The sequence below is a fragment of the Lepisosteus oculatus genome, chromosome 4, assembly GCF_040954835.1.
Source record: "Lepisosteus oculatus isolate fLepOcu1 chromosome 4, fLepOcu1.hap2, whole genome shotgun sequence".
Classification (NCBI taxonomy): Eukaryota; Metazoa; Chordata; class Actinopteri; order Semionotiformes; family Lepisosteidae; genus Lepisosteus; species Lepisosteus oculatus.
The window spans coordinates 13,162,192-13,180,274 of record NC_090699.1 but is presented as its reverse complement, the minus strand read 5'-3'; the positions used below and the strand labels follow the sequence as shown (position 1 = coordinate 13,180,274).

At 56.5% G+C, this 18,083-nt stretch overlaps 1 protein-coding gene and 1 non-coding gene across 3 annotated transcripts in view; both read left to right on the top strand.

Annotated features, from left to right (window-relative positions):
- acin1b (apoptotic chromatin condensation inducer 1b) overlaps nucleotides 1-18,083 on the top strand; it is a 46,781-nt gene that overhangs the window by 2,380 nt on the left and 26,318 nt on the right. For both annotated transcript variants that reach the window (XM_069188692.1, XM_069188691.1), the window contains exons 2-7: nucleotides 1,591-1,656; nucleotides 2,396-2,507; nucleotides 3,881-3,957; nucleotides 11,554-13,809; nucleotides 15,051-15,200; nucleotides 15,496-15,575. In XM_069188692.1, the coding sequence (XP_069044793.1) occupies nucleotides 1,591-1,656; nucleotides 2,396-2,507; nucleotides 3,881-3,957; nucleotides 11,554-13,809; nucleotides 15,051-15,200; nucleotides 15,496-15,575 (2,741 nt within the window). The remainder of the gene's footprint in view (nucleotides 1-1,590; nucleotides 1,657-2,395; nucleotides 2,508-3,880; nucleotides 3,958-11,553; nucleotides 13,810-15,050; nucleotides 15,201-15,495; nucleotides 15,576-18,083) is intronic.
- On the top strand, nucleotides 1,019-1,130 carry LOC138238485 (small nucleolar RNA U6-53/MBII-28). The gene has a single exon (XR_011189536.1). It is a non-coding gene; the product is annotated as a small nucleolar RNA U6-53/MBII-28 (small nucleolar RNA).

The following is an 18,083-nucleotide window of genomic DNA, read 5'->3' as shown; positions in this document are numbered from 1 at the left end:
TCCCAGGACACTGTCAGTAAGAGTAGGGGTGTCCTGACTGGTCAGTACAGATCCCAGGACACTGTCAGTAAGAGTAGGGGTGTCCTGACTGGTCAGTACAGACCCCAGGACACTGTCAGTAAGAGTAGGGGTGTCCTGACTGGTCAGTCCAGATCCCAGGACACTGTCAGTAAGAGTAGGGGTGTCCTGACTGGTCAGTTCAGATCCCAGGACACTGTCAGTAAGAGTAGGGGTGTCCTGACTGGTCAGTTCAGATCCCAGGACACTGTCAGTAAGAGTAGGGGTGTCCTGACTGGTCAGTCCAGATCCCAGGACACTGTCAGTAAGAGTAGGGGTGTCCTGACTGCTGGTCAGTACAGATCCCAGGACACTGTCAGTAAGAGTAGGGGTGTCCTGACTGCTGGTCAGTCCAGATCCCAGGACACTGTCAGTAAGAGTAGGGGTGTCCTGACTGCTGGTCAGTCCAGATCCCAGGACACTGTCAGTAAGAGTAGGGGTGTCCTGACTGGTCAGTTCAGATCCCAGGACTCTGTCAGTAAGAGTAGGGGTGTCCTGACTGCTGGTCAGTCCAGATCCCAGGACACTGTCAGTAAGAGTAGGGGTGTCCTGACTGCTGGTCAGTACAGATCCCAGGACACTGTCAGTAAGAGTAGGGGTGTTGCTTATCCATCCTTTATTGACCTTTGATCAGGGGACACCTCTGATGTATTCCTTGTTAATGCATGGTATTTGCTTACTGTAGTGTGCTGTGTTTGATTCTGCTCTAATTAGTTGCATTGTTTTGAATAGTGATTAACTGAGATTATAATCAGACTCCACTGACAGAGCAGTGTGAGACACTCCAGACTGGACTGGACTGACTGGACTGTGATCTTGATTAGTGATTCACTGAGATTATAATCAGACTCATTGACACTGACAGCTGTCTGAGCCAGTGTCTGACTGACATTAGTGGTATCGATGTGAGCTGTGAGAGGATGAGAGGGGGCTCTGGTAGAACTGGTGTCCTGGCCTGCTGCTCCAGTGATGAGTTACCATGCTAATACTGATACACCAGGCTGGCTGTGTGTCTGTCTGGGTGTAGGTGAGTTAAACTCTCCTTCTCACATTGTCTGTGTGCTCTGAGGAGATCACTGGGCCAGCCTGCCAGCCTCTGTTAATTTCTCTCTCCTGGGCTTCCTGACTGAGACCAGCCTGTTACCTTGACTTTCAGATTATCCCTGAGTCTGAGGATGGACTGACTGGACTGTGATCTTGATTAGAGATTAACTGAGATTATAATCAGACTCCACTGACACTGACAGAGCAGTGTGAGACTCTCCAGGCTGGACTGGACTGACTGGACTGTGATCTTGATTAGTGATTCACTGAGATTATAATCAGACTCCACTGACACTGACAGAGCAGTGTGAGACTCTCCAGGCTGGACTGGACTGTATGATTAGCAGTGTGTATCCTGAACACCAAGGGGCTGTAGTGTCTAGGCTGCAGTCTTCAGTATAGTGCGTGGGGCTGGTTGAGAGAGACAGCAGTGTGTCCAGTGCTGGTGATTGTGGTTCATGTCTAATCTATGTGTTTATGTTGTTTCAGGCTCTGATGTTAGAAAATTTGCAGAAGCACTCAACCCCTCACAGTGGGCTACAGCCCAACTCCCAGGTAAGACATCTATCTAGAAAGATGCGTGTTCCTCACCTTGCTGGAACGTGCTATACAGACATGCTGAGACAGACGGATTTGGTGGACACTTTTCCACACTTGGTGTAGATGTGCTGTGCAGACACTGTTTCTGGTTACCCGTGTCCGCCTGTTGCTCTGGGAGCAGACCAGGTGTGTTTCTGGTTACCCGTGTCCGCCTGTTGCTCTGGGAGCAGACCAGGTGTGTTTCTGGTTACCCGTGTCCGCCTGTTGCTCTGGGAGCAGACCAGGTGTGTTTCTGGTTACCCGTGTCCGCCTGTTGCTCTAGGAGCAGACGCCTGTGTTTCTGGTTACCCGTGTCCGCCTGTTGCTCTGGGAGCAGACCAGGTGTGTTTCTGGTTACCCGTGTCCGCCTGTTGCTCTAGGAGCAGATGCCTGTGTTTCTGGTTACCCGTGTCCGCCTGTTGCTCTGGGAGCAGACCAGGTGTGTTTCTGGTTACCCGTGTCCGCCTGTTGCTCTGGGAGCAGACGGCTGTGTTTCTGGTTACCCGTGTCCGCCTGTTGCTCTGGGAGCAGACCAGGTGTGTTTCTGGTTACCCGTGTCCGCCTGTTGCTCTGGGAGCAGACCAGGTGTGTTTCTGGTTACCCGTGTCCGCCTGTTGCTCTGGGAGCAGACCAGGTGTGTTTCTGGTTACCCGTGTCTGTACTGATGCTCTGTGTTCAGTCTGCATCTCGGTGGTAATCGCTGTGTGTCTCTCAGATAGGGGAGGAGATGAGTCAGAACAGTTTTATCAAGCAGTACCTGGCGAAGCAGCAGGAGCTCCTGAGACAGCGCCTGGAGAGAGAGGCCCGAGAAGCTGCTGAGGCCGAGGGTAAGGATTTCTGCCGATCCTGTCGTCCTCCCCTGTCCTCCACATTACCCCTCTTTCCTGTGTAATGCACTGCTTTTCTTTGCTCGTACTGCGTACTCCACTTTGCTAGTTTCGCTCCCGCATGACTCACTGCCCTCGCCCCGAGCGCGACTGTGCGACTGGCTGCCCTCGCCCCGAGCGCGACTGTGCGACTGGCTGCCCTCGCCCCGAGCGCGACTGTGCGACGGGCTGCCCTCTCCCCGAGCGCGACTGTGCGACGGGCTGCCCTCTCCCCGAGCGCGACTGTGCGACTGGCTGCCCTCGCCCCGAGCGCGACTGTGCGACTGGCTGCCCTCGCCCCGAGCGCGACTGTGCGACTGGCTGCCCTCGCCCCGAGAGCGACTGTGCGACGGGCTGCCCCCGCCCCGAGCGCGACTGTGCGACTGGCTGCCCCCGCCCCGAGCGCGACTGTGCGGCTGGCTGCCCTCTCCCCGAGCGCGACTGTGCGGCTGGCTGCCCTCTCCCCGAGCGCGACTGTGCGGCTGGCTGCCCTCTCCCCGAGCGCGACTGTGCGGCTGGCTGCCCTCTCCCCGAGCGCGACTGTGCGGCTGGCTGCCCTCTCCCCGAGCGCGACTGTGCGCCTGGCTGCCCTCGCCCCGAGCGCGACTGTGCGACTGGCTGCCCTCGCCCCGAGCGCGACTGTTAATAGTTAATAACTCATCAAGATCACAGTCCAGTGATTAGTGATTAACTGAGATTATAATCAGACTCCACTGACACTGACAGAGCAGTGTGAGACACTCCAGGCTGGACTGGACTGACTGGACTGTGATCTTGATTAGTGATTAACTGAGATTATAATCAGACTCCACTGACACTGACAGAGCAGTGTGAGACTCTCCAGGCTGGACTGGACTGACTGGACTGTGATCTTGATTAGTGATTCACTGAGATTATAATCAGACTCCACTGACACTGACAGAGCAGTGTGAGACTCTCCAGGCTGGACTGGACTGACTGGACTGTGATCTTGATTAGTGATTCACTGAGATTATAATCAGACTCCACTGACACTGACAGAGCAGTGTGAGACTCTCCAGGCTGGACTGGACTGACTGGACTGTGATCTTGATTAGTGATTCACTGAGATTATAATCAGACTCCACTGACACTGACAGAGCAGTGTGAGACTCTCCAGGCTGGACTGGGGTGACTGGACTGTGATCTTGATTAGTGATTCACTGAGATTATAATCAGACTCCACTGACACTGACAGAGCAGTGTGAGACTCTCCAGGCTGGACTGGGGTGACTTTAGTGTGAATGTATTTAACAGACTGAGTGTGTGGACCGATGGTCCATGTTAATGTGTGTTTATTCCTGTCGTTTTCTCAGAGACAGACAGCCCAGCAGGGCCGGACGAAGATGACCATTCAGAAGGTTACGACAGCACTTCCTGTCCACAGGACCAGGTTAGAGTGGAACTGTATGAACCCCTCTCTCTCAGTGCAATGTTAATGTACTGGAGTGTCCAGTCAGTGTGTCTGTATGAACCCCTCTCTCTCAGTGCAGTGTTAATGTACTGGAGTGTCCAGTCAGTCAGTGTGTCTGTATGAACCCCTCTCTCTCAGTGCAGTGTTAATGTACTGGAGTGTCCAGTCAGTCAGTGTGTCTGTATGAACCCCTCTCTCTCAGTGCAGTGTTAATGTACTGGAGTGTCCAGTCAGTCAGTGTGTCTGTATGAACCCCTCTCTCTCAGTGCAGTGTTAATGTACTGGAGTGTCCAGTCAGTCAGTGTGTCTGTATGAACCCCTCTCTCTCAGTGCAGTGTTAATGTACTGGAGTGTCCAGTCAGTCAGTGTGTCTGTATGAACCCCTCTCTCTCAGTGCAGTGTTAATGTACTGGAGTGTCCAGTCAGTCAGTGTGTCTGTATGAACCCCTTTCTCTCAGTGCAGTGTTAATGTACTGGAGTGTCCAGTCAGTCAGTGTGTCTGTATGAACCCCTCTCTCTCAGTGCAGTGTTAATGTACTGGAGTGTCCAGTCAGTCAGTGTGTCTGTATGAACCCCTCTCTCTCAGTGCAGTGTTCATGTACTGGAGTGTCCAGTCAGTGTGTCTGTATGAACCCCTCTCTCTCAGTGCAGTGTTAATGTACTGGAGTGTCCAGTCAGTCAGTGTGTCTGTATGAACCCCTCTCTCTCAGTGCAGTGTTAATGTACTGGAGTGTCCAGTCAGTCAGTGTGTCTGTATGAACCCCTCTCTCTCAGTGCAGTGTTAATGTACTGGAGTGTCCAGTCAGTCAGTGTGTCTGTATGAACCCCTCTCTCTCAGTGCAGTGTTAATGTACTGGAGTGTCCAGTCAGTCAGTGTGTCTGTATGAACCCCTCTCTCTCAGTGCAGTGTTAATGTACTGGAGTGTCCAGTCAGTCAGTGTGTCTGTATGAACCCCTCTCTCTCAGTGCAGTGTTCATGTACTGGAGTGTCCAGTCAGTCAGTGTGTCTGTATGAACCCCTCTCTCTCAGTGCAGTGTTAATGTACTGGAGTGTCCAGTCAGTGTGTCTGTATGAACCCCTCTCTCTCAGTGCAGTGTTAATGTACTGGAGTGTCCAGTCAGTGTGTCTGTATGAACCCCTCTCTCTCAGTGCAGTGTTAATGTACTGGAGTGTCCAGTCAGTGTGTCTGTATGAACCCCTCTCTCTCAGTGCAGTGTTCATGTACTGGAGTGTACGGTAGAGGTTCAATTTTTGATATTTCACGTCAGTTCAGTTTCCAGTTAGTTTTCTTTAAAAAATGTTTTTTTTTGGTTTTCATTAAATGACCGATATACCAGTGCTGTTAATGTTATTTTTTTCCAAAGACCATGACATGCTGCAGAGAAAGCATTTATTTGTAAATAAAACTTGTTCAGCCCTGGTTATAATAATACTGACTCACAAAATTACAAACTGACTTTATAATTGAATAAAAAATTTCTGAATAACCTAAATAGCAAGAGGTGCATACAGCGGCTCTTAAAGTCATCAGTTCGGTAGGTGTAAGTCACGATTTCTTTGAGAAAAAAACTTGTATGCAGAGGCAGCTTCATTATAACTAAAATAAAGTTTGCTGACACATTTAAATGAGCTGGAGTGTTGGAGATTGTAGCCAGGACAGATGTGGCTTTTTGTCCGTTTCTTCTGCTTTTTCATTTTTATTACAGGGGTTTTCCCCTTGAAAGCGTAAATTTAGTCACCGATTTTTGCTTTAGTCATAGTCTGTCAAGTCCACGAAAACGTCACTTTGTAATCACCCGTTTACATCGGACTGATAATAGAAAAAACAGTCGTTTTGCTTTTCGTGGATTAGAATAGAATTCGTTTGTGACATTGTCATGTTTTCAATTATTTGTTTGAGATGTGTAACGGTTTTTATTTTTTAATTTAAAAAAAAAACGTATTTGTTTTTTCCTGTAGTCTTGAAATACCAAGTTGAGTCATTTTTAATTCAGTTAAGAAAAGTTCAGGCTTTTCTAATTGGATTGGCTCATGTTTGTGTGGTCTCATTTAACTTACCACATTTAAGAAGAAACTGCTTAAAACAGGCTAGGAACTTTACTTCTCACTCTTAAGAATATATTTGGTAAGATTCTATCAAAAAGTAGTAGATTCACCCCCAGAGAGGTCAAGTATCACATACAAGAAGTCATTGTGCAATAAAGGTTAATTAATAAATAACCTTGTACAGAGATTCAGTGGGAATCTTTTCTAGTAAGAAAATCTCTCTTAGCACTGTTAATAATAATGCTGTATGTTTATGTAAGTTTTTCTAAGTTATTTTTTAATATAAGTCAACTTTTTTCCCCCCTTTACTGTGACATTATTCTAGATGTATTCAGTAGAGACCCCAGCCAGAACTGAATTTGCAATAACTGAAGGGGAATGACTTCAAAAATATTGAAACCAGCTAGGACAAGCAGTAAATATATATATTCTTTAATTAGTTCAGGTGGGGAGCTGGGTCAACAGGCGCAGGCTGCAAAGGAGCAAGTAGTAGGTTTATTCCTGCTGCAAACAGAAGAGCGAGAGAAAACACAACGTTTTGCCTGTGGAGCCTTCTTCAGGTGTGAGAGAGACAGGGCAGGCAGCAGAGATTCTCCAGCACGGGGGAGAGGAGGACTCGGGGAGGGGGAGTGGAGAGAGAGGTGAGGACAGAGGATGAGGAGGAAACGAGTGTCGTGAGAGAGGAGGACTCGGGGGGAGTGGAGAGAGGGGTGAGGACAGAGGATGAGGAGGAAACGAGTCTGTCGTGAGAGAGGAGGACTCGGGGGGGAGTGGAGAGAGAGGTGAGGACAGAGGATGAGGAGGAAACGAGTGTCGTGAGAGAGGAGGACTCGGGGGGAGTGGAGAGAGGGGTGAGGACAGAGGATGAGGAGGAAATGAGTGTCGTGAGAGAGGAGGACTCGGGGGGGAGTGGAGAGAGGGGTGAGGACAGAGGATGAGGAGGAGAGGAGTCTGTCGTGAGAGAGGAGGACTCGGGGGGAGTGGAGAGAGGGGTGAGGACAGAGGATGAGGAGGAAACGAGTCTGTCGTGAGAGAGGAGGACTCGGGGGGAGTGGAGAGAGGGGTGAGGACAGAGGATGAGGAGGAGAGGAGTCTGTCGTGAGAGAGGAGGACTCGGGGGGGAGTGGAGAGAGGGGTGAGGACAGAGGATGAAGAGGAGAGGAGTCTGTCGTGAGAGAGGAGGACTCGGGGGGGAGTGGAGAGAGGGGTGAGGACAGAGGATGAGGAGGAAACGAGTCTGTCGTGAGAGAGGAGGACTCGGGGGGGAGTGGAGAGAGGGGTGAGGACAGGATGAGGAGGAAACGAGTCTGTCGTGAGAGAGGAGGACTCGGGGGGGAGTGGAGAGAGGGGTGAGGACAGAGGATGAGGAGGAGAGGAGTCTGTCGTGAGAGAGGAGGACTCGAGGGGGAGTGGAGAGAGGGGTGAGGACAGGATGAGGAGGAGAGGAGTCTGTCGTGAGAGAGGAGGACTCGGGGGGAGTGGAGAGAGGGGTGAGGACAGAGGATGAGGAGGAGAGGAGTCTGTCGTGAGAGAGGAGGACTCGGGGGGGAGTGGAGAGAGGGGTGAGGACAGAGGATGAGGAGGAGAGGAGTCTGTCGTGAGAGAGGAGGACTCGAGGGGGAGTGGAGAGAGGGGTGAGGACAGGATGAGGAGGAGAGGAGTCTGTCGTGAGAGAGGAGGACTCGGGGGGAGTGGAGAGAGGGGTGAGGACAGAGGATGAGGAGGAGAGGAGTCTGTCGTGAGAGAGGAGGACTCGGGGGGGAGTGGAGAGAGGGGTGAGGACAGAGGATGAGGAGGAGAGGAGTCTGTCGTGAGAGAGGAGGACTCGGGGGGGAGTGGAGAGAGGGGTGAGGACAGAGGATGAGGAGGAAACGAGTCTGTCGTGAGAGAGGAGGACTCGGGGGGGAGTGGAGAGGGGTGAGGACCGAGGATGAGGAGGAAACGAGTCTGTCGTGAGAGAGGAGGACTCGGGGGGGAGTGGAGAGAGGGGTGAGGACAGAGGATGAGGAGGAGAGGAGTCTGTCGTGAGAGAGGAGGACTCGGGGGGGAGTGGAGAGAGGGGTGAGGACAGAGGATGAGGAGGAAACGAGTCTGTCGTGAGAGAGGAGGACTCGGGGGGGAGTGGAGAGAGGGGTGAGGACAGAGGATGAGGAGGAAACGAGTCTGTCGTGAGAGAGGAGGACTCGGGGGGAGTGGAGAGAGGGGTGAGGACAGAGGATGAGGAGGAGAGGAGTCTGTCGTGAGAGAGGAGGACTCGGGGGGGAGTGGAGAGGGGTGAGGACAGAGGATGAGGAGGAGAGGAGTCTGTCGTGAGAGAGGAGGGGAAAGGTGTGGACCCAGTTTCAGGATCGTTCTAGTGTCTGGTGTCTTTGTGCTCTGGGAGTTCAGAAACCCTCGTGTGAGAACAGAGACGGAGAGATCAGTGTGATTGTGGCCGTCTGAGGTGAAATGAGAGACTGTGGGCTGGGAGAGATCTTTAATCTTCCCAGCCCCGCCGTGTCCTCTGAAGCGGTCTCCGAGTCTCCTTCCTGTTTCTCCAGTGTAGATGGCTGGGCATTTACCGCAAGAGACACAGTAAATAAGGTTGCTGGAGGTACAGGATGCCATCTGGGTGATCCGGCGTTGTCCCGAGGGGCCGTGACTGAGTGTGGTGGGAGATGTGTACCTGCAGGTGATGCAGCGAGCTCTGCTGCAGGGGAAGGTGCCCGGTGTGGGCCGTGGAGGGAGCTGTGGACAAGAAGGCGATGTGCAGTAGATGAGCTGGTCGGCGATGCGAGAGGATGGGGCGTTCGGGTACGAGGGCCCCAGTGGAGGGATCGTCCTGTAGGATGGGAGAGTGGTGGTTAACGGCCCTGGGGACCGAGAGGGTGTCGGGGTGGTGGGGAAGCGCCGGAGGAAGGGGGTCGTTACGGCGGGAGCTCCTGATCGAGGGGATGGCCCGGGGGGTGTTCGTGGCTCGGGTGAGGGCCCTGTCGGCCACACTGCTGGGGTGCCCCCTGTTGGTGGAACAGGGGCACATTCCGAGGGCCTGGTTCTGGAAATGGATGGAGGTGCGGCAGAGCTGTCGTAGCCTGTGAGCTGTGAAGAGGGGCAGAGTTTTTAGTGTGTTTGGGGTGACGGGAGCTGTGTGAACCCCTGGGTTTGTAATAGACCGGAGTCCAGAGTCGGGGCTGGCTGATGGATAGGTTGATGTCTGGAAACGGAAGAGTAGTGGAAGATATGTTAACTGCAGAGTTGAGGGACTATAATTAATTGAATTCTATTCCATTAAAGAAGAATTAAATTATTATTTAATTACATTCACTGGTGTTTATCAATAACTGTACTGTAGTGTCACATGAAGCTAACTGGTGGCCACGTGGGGCTGCACACTGGGGGGGTGGAGGGGATCCCCAGTACCTGTAAAGCGCTTTGAGTGGAGTGTCCAGAAAAGAGCTATATAAGTGTAAGCAATTATTATTATTATTATTATTATTATTATTATTATTATTATTATTATTTACAGACGTATCCCCCTGCTGCTCACTGACAGCCCACTGGAGCTCAGCAGTGTGAGCCTGGCCAGTACCTGGGTGGGAGACTCCTGGGAGAGGTGTTAGTGGGGCCAGTAGGGGGCGCTCACCCTGCGGGCTGTGGGGGTCCTAACGCCCCAGGACAGTGACGGGGACACTAGACTGTAAACAAGGCGCCGTCCTTCAGATGAGACGTGAAACTGAGGTCCTGCCTCTCTGTGGTCAGTCAAGACCCCAGGGTGTCTCTCAGAAAGAGTAGGGGTGTGACCCCAGTGTCCTGGACAGACTCCCCCTGGTCTTTACCAGTCATGGCCTCCTGATCACCCCCCTCTCTGAACTGGCCTCATCACTCTGCTCTCCTCCCCACTGAGTGCTGGAGCATCCTCACACTGGGGGGGTGGAGGGGATCCCCAGTACTGGACAGCGCTGGGAGAGGGGTGGAGGGTCCAGAAAGGCGCTGTAGAGGTGTCAGGATATTATTAGTATTGGTAGAAGCCCCAGGGCACCACACACAGCACCTGCGGCCTCAGGCCTGGAATTGTACCCGTGACGGACAGAAAGACAACGTGCAGACGGTGAACCTCGTGTGACCACGCTCATCTCGGTGTGAGCTCGAGCCCGACAGGTCATCCCCCCTCGTCTTCACTGCCTCGGGCAGAGCAGCGTCGTCTTCATCGGGGATCATTTCCCCGAACGCTGAGTCATCGCGGACTACTGTGAAAAACGGACTTTACCGCACAGGTTTCCGTAGACGAAGTTAGCGCTGCTAAAAACTGGATCTGTCCCGGTTTGTTTTGTGGATTTATCTTAAAAAAGGGAACACCTAGGCACATCTGTCTTCTTTGCCATCAACCAGCCATATTCAGTTTCTCCCAAGTGGCGTTTTAAATTTGTAGTATTTTTTATAATTTGCACTCGCTTTTCCCGCAGTTTCCGGTCCTCTTCGGCATTTTGGTCAATGTATGGTTGCGCGAGGAGACGGACCTTTTTCGTGGTTCGTGAACGCTGAAAAAAACTCGTAATGGGCACAATTAATTAGTGGGAAACACGTCAAGATAGCGTAATCATTATTTGAATTTCGTTTTGATTCATTTGATTCATTCAAAACACTGACTGACTGATGCACGACAACGTTACTAGGAAACAAGCCAGCACAGCTGAAATGAAAGGTCAGCTTACTGGGTGATGGGACTTGACGTCAGCTGCCAGGGCCCGGAGCAACGTCCTGCAGGCCCTTCCCATCGGAGCGGCCCGTGCGCCTGCGAGCTCTCCGCGGCCTCCTTCCCCGCGCAGGTCTGCGGCTCATAGAGCCCGCTCTGTGGCTGCCTTCACGGCTCCTGTGCAATCCCGGCGGCCGCTCTGTGAAAATACTGGCCAGCGAAACGCAGAAACACCGGGTCCGCTTGAGTCCGGTGTCGGTTTTTTATCCAAAAGCGAGCGGCAGTTAAAGCGCTCGTCTCTTCCGGTCGCTGCGTGCGCCTCGCAGGGAAACGGCCCGTTACTAAATCTCCGCGGCAACGTCGGTCGGCGGTATCGCGAACTCGCTCTTCCTGCTCGCTAGTCTCAGGCTGGTGGACTGTGATGAGCGAGCTCGTGAGCGGCAGGTATTTCACGACGGAAGTGCTCCAGCGTGGTGAGCAGTCCGCGGTGTTTGTCGTCGGAGAGGGTCCGGAGGTGGAGAGGCAGTACTTCTGCCGGGTCCCCAGCCTGCTTGTTTGCAGTGTCACGGGGCCGCTTCTCCTCGCAGGCCGCCCTGTCGCCTCGCGCTGAACCGCTGAATCTCCTTGTTGTGGTGCGAACAGGAGGTTTCACCAGTGTGCAGCTGACTGTTACTGCGGTGTGAGAGGCCTCATCGGTGCTGATTCTCTCTCTCCCCTTTCCCCTCTCTCTCCCTCTCCCTCCCTCCCTCCCCTCCCTCTCCCTCCCTCCCTCCCCTCTCTCCCCTTCTCTCCCTCTCTCCCCTTCTCTCCTCTCTCCCTCTCCCTCCCTCTCTCTCCCCTCTCTCTCCTCTCACAGGAGGTGTCTGTGGCGGCGGAGCCCCCTCGCAGGAGGCGCGCGCGCCCCTCTCCGTCCTCGCAGCGGGACACCCGCAGACGCCCCGGCCCGGCGCGCTCCACCCCGACCGCCCGGCCCGGGGCCGTGACCGAGGAGGAGGAGGAGGCCAAGGCGGCGGGCGGGGAGGAGGAGGAGCAGCAGGAGGAGGAAGAAGAGGAGCCGGACGCAGGAGCCGGGGAGCGGGAGGTCCTGGCGCCGCCCTGCGCGCCCCCGCCGCAGACCCCCTCGCGCTCCAGCGCCCGCAAGGCGGCCCGCCCGCCGGCGAGGGACAGCCCCGCCCCCAGCGCCGCGCCCCCCGACCCGGGCCGCTCCCAGCCCTCCCCCCGCGCGGACGCGGCCCCCGCCCCCGCCGAGAGCGCCAGGGGGGAGCCCGGCGGCCGGCGGCGGCGCTCGTCCACCCGGCAGAGCCGCGAGGAGCCGCCCGCGGCCACCCCCCCGGAGCCCCCCCGCGCCGTGGCCTCGCTGTCGGTCCGCGTGATCGGGGAGCCCCCCGCAGAGGCGCCCCGCGAGGAAGGAGGGGAGGCCGAGCGCCAGGCCCAGCCGCCGCCGGCGGCGTCTCCCGCCTCCCGCGCCGAGGACGGCGACAGGGAGGAGAGCGCGGAGGATGAAGAAGAAGAAGAAGAAGAAGAAGCAGAAGACGAGGAGGAGGAGGAAGAGGAGGGAGACGAGGGCGCGGGCGGCAGGAGGAAGGCGCGGGCCAGCCGCCGCCGCGCGAGGGGCCGGAGGGAGCCGCCCGCCCCTCCCCCCAGAGAGCGGGCGCAGCGCTCCCGCCCGCCGCCGCAGCACCGCCAGCCCACGCCGCCCCCCTCGCCCCCCCCCGAGCTGTCCTTCCCGCTGCCCGACACCCCCAAGCAGAGCCCCCCCAGCCTGGAGGAGCCGGGGGGCGCGGGGGCCGGGGCGGGCGGGGGCGGCGGCTCCCCCCCGGCCCTGCGGCGGCAGGACAGCGGCTCCAGCAGCGGCTCCAGCAGCCCCGAGCCGCGCCGGGACCGCCAGCCCGGCCCGCTCGCCCTGCTGGCCCGCAAGATGGAGTCCGAGGGCGCCTTCGGGGGCGGGGGCAAGGGCGCCCCCGCCAGCGCCAGCGCCGGCGAGGAGGAGGACGAGGACCCGGGCGCGTCCGGGCCCCGCGCGCGGGCGGGGAGCGGGAGCCGCAGCCCCGCGCCGGGAGACGCCCGGCGGGCGAGCGAGGAGCCCGCGGGCCCCCCGGCCGGAGCCGTGGCCCAGCCCGACACGCCGCCCGACGACGTCAGCGCGCCCGACACCCCCGCGGAGGCCAGCCGGGAGGCGTGCGGGGCGCCCCAGGACCAGCAGGGGCAGGAGCAGGACGGGGGCGCTGCAGGAGGCTCGCCCCCCTGCGCCCCGGCGGAGCCGGGAATCCCGGGAGACACGCCAGCGCCCGCGCCCCCTGTCGCTGCCGACGAGGGGGAGGAGCCGCGGCCCGAGCCCGAGCCCCAGCCCCAGCCCGAGCCCGTGGCGGCCACGGCACCCCAGCCCAGCGAGGGCCCCGGGACAGAGCCCGGGGGGGCGGCCCCTCCCGCCGACACCAGCCCCGAGACGGAGGGGGTGAAGGAGGCGGAGCCGCCGGGACCCCCACCCCCCAGACCGGACCCCCCGCTGGAGTCGGACGCGGCCCCGAGCGCCAGCCAGGCCCAGGCCCAGGCCCGGCCCCCGCCCGCGGCCCCGCAGCCCCCCCCCAAGAAGTTCCGCCTCTTCCGGGAGACGCCGCCCGCCTCCGGCCCCTCGGCCTGCGCTCCCGGCCTCAAGCGGCCGCGCACCTTCTCCGACGGCCCCCCGAAGCCCGAGCCCCCCGGCGCAGACTCCCCTGGGGCCCCGCACACCCAGGGGCCCCAGGGGGCAGACGGGCGCGAGGAAGACCCGCCGGCCCCCGCAGGCCCCGCGCGGGAGCAGGCGCAGGCGAGGACGGCCCCGCTGGCAGGGCCCGAGCCGCCCCAGGAGGCCCCGCGGGAGAGCGCCGAGGACGGCGAGCGGGCGGCGGAGCGGGCCGGCACCCCGCCTCCCGCCCCCGCCCCCGCCCCCGCGCCCGAGCTGCCCCCCTCGCCGCCCCCCGAGGAGCCGGGGCAGGGGGAGAAGGAGAGAGCGTCCTCCCCCTCCAGCGACTCCTCTTCCTCGGATTCGGACTCGGCCTCCTCCTCCTCCCGCTCCTCCGGCTCCTCCTCGTCCTCCCGGGGCAAGTCCGGCTCCGCGTCCAGCGGCAGGAGGGTAAGACGGCCACTCCCCCCCCCCCCCCGCTGTCTCCGTCTGTGTCTGCGTCTGCGTCTGCGTCTGCGTCTGCGTCTGCGTCTGCGTCTGCGTCTGCGTCTGCGTCTGCGTCTGCGTCTGCGTCTGCGTCTGCGTCTGCGTCTGTCACAGGGGACTTCCCACAATCAGCCGTCAGGCGCTGGCGTCTCAGAAACACGTCAGGACTTGAGCACAGTGCTGTGATCGTGGGGAAAGTCCTTCACGTAGGAGCAGGTTACAGGTTTGCTCCCTGCTGCAGAGAGAAGAGAGGAAGGAAACGCAGCTCTGCTGAGTCTCTTGCAGAACGTGTCCAGAGACCGCTTCAGAGGACACGGCGGGGCTGGGAAGATCACACATTTCTCCCAGCCCACAGTCTCTCATTTCACCTCAGACGGCCACGATCACACTGATCTCTCTGTCTCTGTTCTCACACGAGGGTTTCTGAACTCCCAGAGCACAAAGACACCAGACACTAAAATGCAGTGTTAATGTACTGGAGTGTCCAGTCAGTGTGTCTGTATGAACCCCTCTCTCTCAGTGCAGTGTTAATGTACTGTAGTGTCCAGTCAGTCAGTGTGTCTGTATGAACCCCTCTCTCTCAGTGCAGTGTTAATGTACTGGAGTGTCCAGTCAGTCAGTGTGTCTGTATGAACCCCTCTCTCTCAGTGCAGTGTTAATGTACTGGAGTGTCCAGTCAGTCAGTGTGTCTGTATGAACCCCTCTCTCTCAGTGCAGTGTTAATGTACTGGAGTGTCCAGTCAGTGTGTCTGTATGAACCCCTCTCTCTCAGTGCAGTGTTAATGTACTGGAGTGTCCAGTCAGTCAGTGTGTCTGTATGAACCCCTCTCTCTCAGTGCAGTGTTAATGGACTGGAGTGTCCAGTCAGTGTGTCTGTATGAACCCCTCTCTCTCAGTGCAGTGTTAATGTACTGGAGTGTCCAGTCAGTGTGTCTGTATGAGCCCCTCTCTCTCAGTGCAGTGTTAATGTACTGGAGTGTCCAGTCAGTGTGTCTGTATGAACCCCTCTCTCTCAGTGCAGTGTTAATGTACTGGAGTGTCCAGTCAGTCAGTGTGTCTGTATGAACCCCTCTCTCTCAGTGCAGTGTTAATGTACTGGAGTGTCCAGTCAGTCAGTGTGTCTGTATGAACCCCTCTCTCTCAGTGCAGTGTTAATGGACTGGAGTGTCCAGTCAGTGTGTATTAACCCCTCTTCTCTTCCCCAGTCTGTCAGTGCTCAGGGGGACTCCCTGTCCCGGGACAGCGGAGCTTTCTGTCAGCCTGAGGGCTCCCCAGAAGCCCCCACCCCCTCTTGCCGAAAGAGGAGAGGAGAGAGGGATGAGGACGAGGAAGATGAAGATGAGACCCACAGCAAGGTTAGCAGCACGGCCTCCTCGGACAGGTGGTCCAGACTCCTTCCCGAGACAGCGGTGGGGGGCTGGGCGTCTTTTCCAGCAGAGACCCTTGTTTGCGGGGCAGTGTGCGCCCCAGGGCTGCAGTCCCTCCCGGAGACGCGGCGGGGAGGAGGGGCTGTGGCCCTGGGCCGTGACCGTCTGGCTGGGGACGCAGGCGGGGTGCTCGGCGCCCTTCGTCATGGCTCCCGGGACAGGGTGTGTGTCATATGCGCGTGCGGGGCGTCTGACGTGTTCGTCTCGCTGCTCCTCTGCACAGAAGCCGTGCCCCGCCGAGGACGGGCCGCCCAGCCACGAGGGGCAGGGGGAGACGGGAGACAGCAGGAGCCACCCTGGCGGGTGAGTGTGGGGGCCACACGCGTGCATCAACACACGCACACACGCAGTGAACTGGACTGTCCTCCTCACACTCACTCACTCACTCACACAAACTGACCTGGACTGTCCTCCTCACACTCACTCACTCACTCACACAAGCGGTGACCTAGACTGTCCTCCTTACACTCACTCACTCACTCACACACACACACTGACCTGGACTGTTCTCACTCACTCACTCACTCACACACACACACTGACCTGGACTGTTCTCACTCACTCACACACACAAACACACGCTGACCTGGACTGTCCTCCTCAGACACTCACTCACTCACACAAGCAGTGACCTAGACTGTCCTCCTCACACTCACTCACTCACTCACACATACACACACGTGGTGACCTGGACTGTCCTCCTCACACTCACTCACTCACACAAGCAGTGACCTAGACTGTCCTCCTCACACACACACACACTCACTCACTCACTCACATACACTGACCTGGACTGTCCTCCTCACACTCACTCACTCACACAAGCAGTGACCTAGACTGTCCTCCTCACACTCACTCACTCACTCACACACACACACACACACACTGACCTGGACTGTTCTCACTCACTCACACACACAAACACACGCTGACCTGGACTGTCCTCCTCAGACACTCACACATGCACCTGGAGTGCAGGGGGCTTGTTGTCACTCCTGCTGCGAAAACATCATTTCATTCCTGATGTGGATCATCTCAACGACTGGCCTACAGAGTCGCTGTGAAAGAAAAAAAAAGTCGCTGTCGAACTCATGGAGAGAGGAGAGAGAGGGGTGTCCAGAGAGGGGAGAGAGAGAGAAAACAGGAGGAGAAAGAGAGAGGGGTGTCCAGAGAGGGGAGAGAGAGAGAAAACAGGAGGAGAAAGAGAGAGGGGTGTCCAGAGAGGGGGGAGAGAGAAAGCAGGAGGAGAAAGAGAGAGGGGTGTCCAGAGAGGAGAGAGAGAGAGAAAGCAGGAGGAGAAAGAGAGAGGGGTGTCCAGAGAGGAGAGAGAGAGAGAAAGCAGGAGGAGAAAGAGAGAGGGGTGTCCAGAGAGGGGGGAGAGAGAAAGCAGGAGGAGAAAGAGAGAGGGGTGTCCAGAGAGGAAAGAAGGAGGACAGGGAGAGAGACCCGACAACCTCTTGATTTCTGTTTCCTCATGGTGGGGGGGGATCACTTGCTTCCCGGTGTCTCGTTACTCCGATTCTTTCCGTCGTCCACGGTGATGCTCGGCCGTTTGTACTGGCGCGTCGTCCCAGGTGACCTCTGACCCGCGGCCGGTGAGAGTGGCTGTGTCCCTTTTCCCCCGGTGCTGCTTGCTCCGCCTGTCCGTGGCGTGTCCTGAGAACTCCCCGTTTCTGATCAGCCTGCCTGCAGGATCGCTGTGCGCTCTGTCCCGGCCAGTCTGGACGCAGGGGTCCTCCCGTCCCATCATCCCAGTCAGGACTCTTCCAACCCTCTCCCTTCTCTCCCCTCTCCCTCGCACTCTCTTCTCTCTCTCCCCCATACTACCTACATCTATAGAGCATTATTGAGAGACAGGCTCACTGTCTGTTCCTCAGGCTGTGACAGGAGATCACACACTGTATTATTATTATTGAGAGACAGGCTCACTGTCTGTTCCTCAGGCTGTGACATGAGATCACACACTGTATTATTATTATTGAGAGACAGACTCACTGTCTGTACCTCAGGCTGTGACAGGAGATCACACACTGTATTATTATTATTGAGAGACAGGCTCACTGTCTGTTCCTCAGGCTGTGACAGGAGATCACACACTGTATTATTATTATTGAGAGACAGGCTCACTGTCTGTTCCTCAGGCTGTGACATGAGATCACACACTGTATTATTATTATTGAGAGACAGACTCACTGTCTGTACCTCAGGCTGTGACAGGAGATCACACACTGTATTATTATTATTGAGAGACAGGCTCACTGTCTGTTCCTCAGGCTGTGACAGGAGATCACACACTGTATTATTATTATTGAGAGACAGGCTCACTGTCTGTTCCTCAGGCTGTGACAGGAGATCACACACTGTATTATTATTATTGAGAGACAGGCTCACTGTCTGTTCCTCAGGCTGTGACAGGAGATCACACACTGTATTATTATTATTATTATTGAGAGACAGGCTCACTGTCTGTTCCTCAGGCTGTGACAGGAGATCACACACTGTATTATTATTATTGAGAGACAGACTCACTGTCTGTTCCTCAGGCTGTGACAGGAGATCACACACTGTATTATTATTATTGAGAGACAGGCTCACTGTCTGTTCCTCAGGCTGTGACAGGAGATCACACACTGTATTATTATTATTGAGAGACAGGCTCACTGTCTGTTCCTCAGGCTGTGACAGGAGATCACACACTGTATTATTATTATTGAGAGACAGGCTCACTGTCTGTTCCTCAGGCTGTGACAGGAGATCACACACTGTATTATTATTATTATTGAGAGACAGGCTCACTGTCTGTTCCTCAGG